Source organism: Dufourea novaeangliae, unplaced genomic scaffold, assembly GCF_001272555.1.
Source record: "Dufourea novaeangliae isolate 0120121106 unplaced genomic scaffold, ASM127255v1 scaffold149, whole genome shotgun sequence".
NCBI lineage: Eukaryota > Metazoa > Arthropoda > Insecta > Hymenoptera > Halictidae > Dufourea > Dufourea novaeangliae.
In genome coordinates, this window is record NW_015374025.1 from 381968 (window position 1) to 389314 (window position 7347).

Genomic DNA, 7347 nt, shown 5'->3' on the forward strand with positions numbered 1-7347 from the left:
AAATCAACATTCCTCGGTAATAACACAAGTTTCCTGCGCTTTAACTGTCGGTAATGCACACGAAAGTCTTGAAACTTCTGTAGAATAAAGCTTCGAAACCTCCCAAAGGAAGCTTCGAAAAATTCCGATCTTTCCCCGTCTCAGAGAGTTCCTCGAGAGAAATAAAAGATATTTAACCCGAGAGCACACGCGTAAACGTATTTCGCAGAATGTGATGCTTTATCCGGATTTAAAAAAAAAATATTAGACATTCGATTTAAAAAACTAAAGGTGACCTTCACATTTCGATAAAAAAGCAAAGTAACAACAAAATGTTTACAGTACTATAATATCCTCCTGGAAACCATGTAACTTTTGTTTGAAACATTTAGCAAATAATTTATGACCTACATATTTGAAGTCCTTACGTTACGAGACTCACCCTGTACTGTACAAAGTATTGACATTGTGTTAAGCTTCAACTTTTGTAGTAAATCTAACAATTCTTACATCTTTTGTTGCTTGTCGCTCGTTTCTGTATCAACCGATTTCAATGAAAGTTTCAGTATGTACATACCGAACATAAATCTTCGATATGTATTTATTAAATTTGCATTATAGCCTCACATTAAAAAGTTGTAAAAAACGACCTTTACTATTTTCTTCGCGATTCCGACCAATTGCAACTTTTTCAATTTTTTGTACACATCATTTAGTAAACTAATTTCCCTAACTTCATACAAGAACTCAGGTCATTTGGACCAATTTTAAAAAAGTTGTTCCATTTTAAAAGATGTACCAATACTTTTGTCCGGTACTGTATGTGTGTGCGTGTGTATAAAATAAGGGAGACGACTCTGGCGAGGAGAAGTCAGTCTTGAGCAGCCGTCAACAACGCATACATTATTTAACCCACCTCTCCCAAACGCCCTACGTAATCGTTAAACTCAGTTTTCTCAGTTTAGAAACCAATGGAGATAAAACAATTAAAAACTAGAGCTACGAATTGAACATGTGTCCGTATATAACATCACGGAGTCGTCTATCCACCCAATACCTTTCCACCATCCAAGGAACTACATATTTGAAGCAAAAACTGTGGGACATTTTTTACCACAACGCGTGTGTTGCCTTCAGAATAAGAAAGAAGTATTTCTCGTAATAAAAATCAAAATATGGAGAAGGATGATTGAATCCGCGCGTGTTGAACTTTTTCGGAAAATTTTATGAGGTGTGCCCAGGACTCGGGGGCGTTCTCGGTCGACGCTTACGGCCCCCGATGCATCGTTGGCCTTCTTTCCCTCTCTCGGTGGCGGAGGCGACATCCTGGTGATAACACGATCCCACGGGTCTCTGCGGGAAAGTGACCCTGTGTATTATGCGAGAAACCAAACACCTAGAAAGCATCCCAACGGGGTGGAGGGCAAAGCATTTTCTCGCAGTGGCGTGCACCTCGCGTCACGGATAACACCTTCCACTTTGCTTATCGCGTTCCTTTCGGTGTTTCGAACAGCCTCCGTTTCTCCTTTCGTTTTTTTTTTCTCGCTGTGAGACAGGTATCGGTGCTTGCGTGAACAAAAGTTTCGAGTGGAACCGTAGTGAGTGGAAAAGTTGCGATCGGTTTTGCTGGAAAAGGATGAACTGTGTCGCTGTAGTGGAAATTATTTCGTTCAATGATTAGATAGTCGTCATTGCTTTCTACGACTTGTGACAAATGTTTTCGTAGCATACGTATCGCGCACAAACGATACCTGGTTTGTCTTAAGAAAGATGTTATGGTTTAGGGCTTCAAAAGACTAGAATTTACTTGGTTATTCGTTTTTGTAACCCTCGTACAGTGGATGCGGGGTCATTTTGACTCAACTACAGAAATCGTCACATTCCTTGTGTAAAACTCGGACTCATTATGACTAGACTGCGGGTTTTATGCATTTATAGTATACACGATTATTTGAAACTCAGTATTGTAAGATCTACAACAGAAATTGATGAGGTTTTCACTTCACTTAGAACCTTACAGAACCTTTCTTTCTTATTTACGTATACTGCTTCAAATAGAGTAACTGATACATCAGAGCTTTATCATCTGTTACTTTAGAATTATACACATGGGGGTCTTCAACAAAATCATCCCAACATAACTTGAAATTTATTTTAAAAGGTAACCAGCCAACTAATTTTAACGATTCTTTCAATGCACGCTAAAAAACAAAATACAGTAGACACCCATATTACACAGAAAACACATATCTATTATGTATAGGTTCGTTATAAAAAATGTTAGCTGAATCTCAAAGATATTTCTTGTGGTAGTTTCAATTATATTGTCCTAAAATATAAACTTACCTATCGTCTTCTACAAGCCGTCTTATCGTGTTATACAAACACTGCCACAATTTTTCCGTCGTGTTATACGAATCCCTGTCGTACGGAGGTCCACTGTAATTCGAAAACAAAGACATTTCAATTCGTGGCGCTACCAAAACGAACCAACTCTCGCAGTTTCGAATCCCAACTAAAATCGATTGATCAAATTAATTATGTCGGAACGTTTGCGGCTTGGGAACCATTGTGCACGATCCTCTACCTCGACGAGGAAGGGTCTTCCAGTAGCATACAACTCTGCTATTGAAGTCTCACCCAATAAACCTTTCAGAAAATTCGATTGAACTGTCCGTAGCGTGTATTACATGCAATTAAAGGATGGTTGAATCAATACTCGGACTTCAGAAAGGAGTTTGAGTTTCAACTGACACTTATTAACCATTATTTCTTCGTGGTTCTTCGCCTTGAAAGGAACTTCCGGTTCCCCAATAAATACATTCGTCCAGGATACGTGATAAAAAAAATCCCTTCGCCCACCAGCAATAATCCTTGAATTTATCCAAAAATTTTGTCAGAAAATCTCCAAAATTTCGTGAAAGAAACGAAATACTTGTTTCCTCGCGCGTTCCCCGGAAACGATGTTCAGTACATTCTACGTATCGTCTCGCCCGGACGACTGTTAGTCGCATTAAATCGACGGGAACGCCTTTATACAATCGTCCTCATGGATCTATCCTATATCGAGTTAACGCCGATCCGCGTGATTTTTCACGTTCCGCCGGATAATCGTTCTCGGGCGTTCTTCTTTTTTTCGACGAGCGCGATTTTAAACGTTTCAACGGGCACGAGGACATAAATGCCGATCAATTTGTCCTCTCATCCGCAGACGACACTTCACGTGCGCGTGGAAATATACGGAGGGGATTATGCACGGATATATACGATGATATCGATTATAACGACAGCGCGGATGCATTACAGAGCTCGCGTAGACGGCGTGGAACTGTATCTGATAAAATTCCGTGTGTGCTTGGCGACCGATATTACTTCCGGTGCGTTTCGAGAGTAAGTATAACAGCAGTGAGTACACGGCTGAAATTAATATTTAAACAGTTCATGAATATTTTAACAGTTTTTTATAACAATTCTCTGCACTTTTCTCTTGTAATAGGCGTCACGTTTTATATCGTGTTTTCTACGATCTTGAATTTATCACCGAGTCTACGAATAGATAGATCTTACAGTTATCTTTATAGATTAATTTAAGACTAGTTGATTGGGGATTTTATGTATTTATGGTGTACGCGTTGGTTAAAATTCAGTATAGGGTATAGTTTGACAAATTTTAACGAGATTCTTAAACTATTTGAAATGTGATAGGTCCTATATCAAAGTAAATAAATTCATGTGTGATTTCGATTTTTGTAAATAAGTACTCAAAATTTTGTATTTGCTTTGTAATTACTAGATTACGGATTTTTATATGACACGACATATTTTAGAGTAGTCTATAAAGTTATAAAGTAAATATAGAAAATTCATTTTTTTCTTAAGTTTTCAATTAGACCGAGAGTAATATTACAAGTCGATAAATCTAGTAAACCGTTATACTTCAGAATATTTCAGACAGTTCGGCACGCTATAAATGCATAAAGATCCATCCAGTGAAAAAATTATTCAAACTGTCTAAAACGACCCAATACTGTTCAAACTGTCTGAAACGACTCAATACTGTTCAAACTGTCTGATACGACCCAGTACTGTTTAAACTGTCGGAAACGAGTCAATACTGTTCAAACTGCCTGATACGATCCAATACGGTTCAAACTATCTGAAACGAGTCAATAGTGTTCAAACTTTCTGAAACGAGCCGATACTGTTCAAACTGTCTGAAACGATTCAATACTGTTTAAATTGTGTGAAACGACCCAATACTGTTCAAACTGTCTGAACATTTTATCGCAAATTCAACCATGTTTGAACAGGTTGATTACGCATCACGAATTACATACTAGTTTCCAGCTCGATAATGTACATTAACAACCGTCATACCGCCTCGATAGAAATTCATATTAGGAAACATCGAACGGAATTCTTTCTCAACAGTCGGCGAACGAGATGCTACGAATGATCATATATACTTGACTCAACGATGTAGCTGGATTTCCTGTTTATCCGGTCGAATGTACTACACGGGTTACAATTTTATTTTTATCACTCTGCCGGTCGTGTTCCACTCGTTCCCGTGCGTCTTAGCTTCCCCGATGACGATCCGTTTCCCCGTCGCGCCGCTCCGTGCCGATGGGATTTATGGGAAGATATAACGCGCGCGATCGCGGATACACACGCCCGCCTGGCTTTAATTTAGTGGCTGTATCTCCGAGGTCGGGGGGCCGGTTTCTCGCGGATAACTGTCTTCCTGTTCGGTAACTACGTCATTTCGGGAATTGACGCCGCGAGATAACCGGAGGAAAAATAAGGGCAAAAGCCCAAGCGCCGGGAAATAACGTCGTTCACCGACGCGCGCGCGAGTTCAACGCGACGACGAGGAGAAAGACCTTTCGTGTGGCGGCGACCGATGTGTGCCATCGACTTTTCTCGTTCCACCGCTCAAATATCGCTCGATTTACGGTGTTTTCTTGTGGTCTTCGAGATCAAGAAGCTCGATCCTTCATCGAGACCGTGGAACGCAGTGTGTATTACGAGGGAGGAGAGGGGGGTAACGATTGGTATTGATGCTGGAAGAAGATGCCGAGGGGAACGTGAGAATTTCGCGTAGTACGTAATGCAGGAAATTTTTCTTTTGTTGCTGAGGACTGGATTGTAAATACTTATATATTGAAGTTAGATTTAACACTAGAACTACCAAGCAAGTCAAAATGACTTGTCAATACACTCTTACAACGACGATTAAAATATTATGACGATACATTTTCTCAGATCTTTTGCACCTTTTATTACGATATGAAACTGAAGAAATTAGTTAATTTCTAAATTTCTAAATTTTTAAAAGATTTTCATGTTTATCCACCGATGGAAGCAAATATGCGTTTATCGTCGGTAGTTCTATGGTGTTAATATATGGATGTTCATCATAACGGTTGTTACGATTTTTCGAAGGCTTCCAATAATATAATCTGGCAAAGAAGAGTTGAGAACAGAAGTTACTCAGTATTCGATCGGCAATAAATTACAATAAAAATTGTAAAAACTTTTTTCTCGATAAAAAATCGAAGTCACTAATATAATACTTCGATTGATTACGTTAAACAATTCCACGGTGGCGCAAACTACATAAAATTCCCCAAACAATCAACATACAGTAAATTTTCGGTGAGTGGTCGAAGCTCCTCGGCACTATGTAACAACAAGAAGTCCCGAGGTGTAACGCTGACTATGTAATGAGCTTTGGCGCAGTGATACAGCTTGAAATTCTGAAGCGAATAATATTTATTTCAATCATATATGGCCATTAGTTTATGAAATATTTAATATTCAGTACCGTGGAGTCTTCGAACACTCACCTAGAATTTACTGTACTACCATAAAATGACCGTCTACCAATTTATAAACGGTATATGTCCCGATAAAACTGTACATTCCCCATATCAATAAATAAGACAGAAGAAGTCGCCCGAGATCTCTAAAACGATTCAATCATATCCCAACGCGAAATCTCCGCGTGATCACTCCGCATCCGTTGAAGGACGATAGAAAGTCGTAGATCGTTCTCTAACAAGAAACGATCGTGTAATACGTTCTTCAACGGGCGGGATTTCTCGCCGAAAATCTTGCGAACTGCCGTAAGATAACCACACCCGATATGGATTCTCTGGTTTACAGGTGCCATCGTTCAACGGATCCTCTTATCTTCGCTACCCCGGTCTGGCGGACACCTCGCTATCTTGGCTGGAATTGGCTGTCACGTTGAAACCGACCGCGGCGGACGGCGTTATACTTTACAACGGCCACCATAGCGATGCTACGGGGGACTTCGTCGCGTTGTACCTGTCCTCGGGACACGTTCAGTTCACCTTCGACCTCGGAACAGGTCCAGCGACATTGAGGTAAGTCGAAATCCCCCAATTCGACGCCCCCGACATCCTCCGATCCGCCATTTTGTTGGACGCGTCGAGACTCCCCCCACTCTTTCACCTCTTTTCCTTTCAATTTCCTCGTTGCTCCTTTCGATCGGGAGGGGCCCACCTCTAATTGAGTCGTTTGCATGCCAGCCCCCGGACGAGCTGATAAACGACGTGAACGGATATTGTAATTTTATTGGGATCCTGCATACGGTAACTGGGGTGAAAAAGGGAAGTGGGTCGGTCGGGTTATGCCAGACTCGTTTTCGCGCTCGATTAGACGGAAAAACGTATTTTAATTTGTTGTGAGAAGTTGATTGGTGATCGTCGAGATAGAGCTCTTTCCGTATGGGGTATGGAATACTTGTTCATACACTTACGAGCAAACTCGGCTTCCACTAAGGGAAAACGAGTCGTAGGGGTAAGGGCTTCCCACCATTAGGTAATTTTATTTCAAGTGCTGAAATAAATGTTAAACCAAATGTTAATTTGGTATAAACTACATAATAATATAGAACACAATTGTCACAGCATCAGACAGTTATAACTTGCAATCAAATATAGACAGACTGGATGAATGGTGTGTTCGAAATGGAATGGTTTTCAACATTGTTAAATGCCATATTATGAGACTCATAGGAAGAATAACCCTTATATCTTCCCTTATTCATTAGGCGGTAAGCAACTTTTACATAAATCTAGTACACGTGATCTCGGTATAACCATCGCATCCACACTGTCTTTTGACTGTCACATCCAAGACATTGTATCTATAGCAAACGGAGCCATAGGTTTCATCCTCAGTGTCGCGTCCGTCCGCGTGGATTCTCTTTTGAATCCGCCTGGAGTTGTAAATTCCAGGCTCGACCGTCGTGGTACGCGTACAGTTGCGACTGTTGCCCGCCAAATTAATTTTAGGCAACTGATTCAATGTTCTCTCTGTGAGAATAAAACAAATATC

At 40.4% G+C, this 7347-nt stretch overlaps 1 protein-coding gene across 1 annotated transcript in view; it reads left to right on the forward strand.

Annotated features, from left to right (window-relative positions):
- The window catches only part of LOC107189269 (pikachurin-like), a 267863-nt gene that overhangs the window by 241493 nt on the left and 19023 nt on the right, over positions 1-7347 (forward strand). Inside the window, exon 9 of the mRNA XM_015577762.1 lies at positions 6148-6371. Within this exon, the coding sequence (XP_015433248.1) occupies positions 6148-6371 (224 nt within the window). The remainder of the gene's footprint in view (positions 1-6147; positions 6372-7347) is intronic.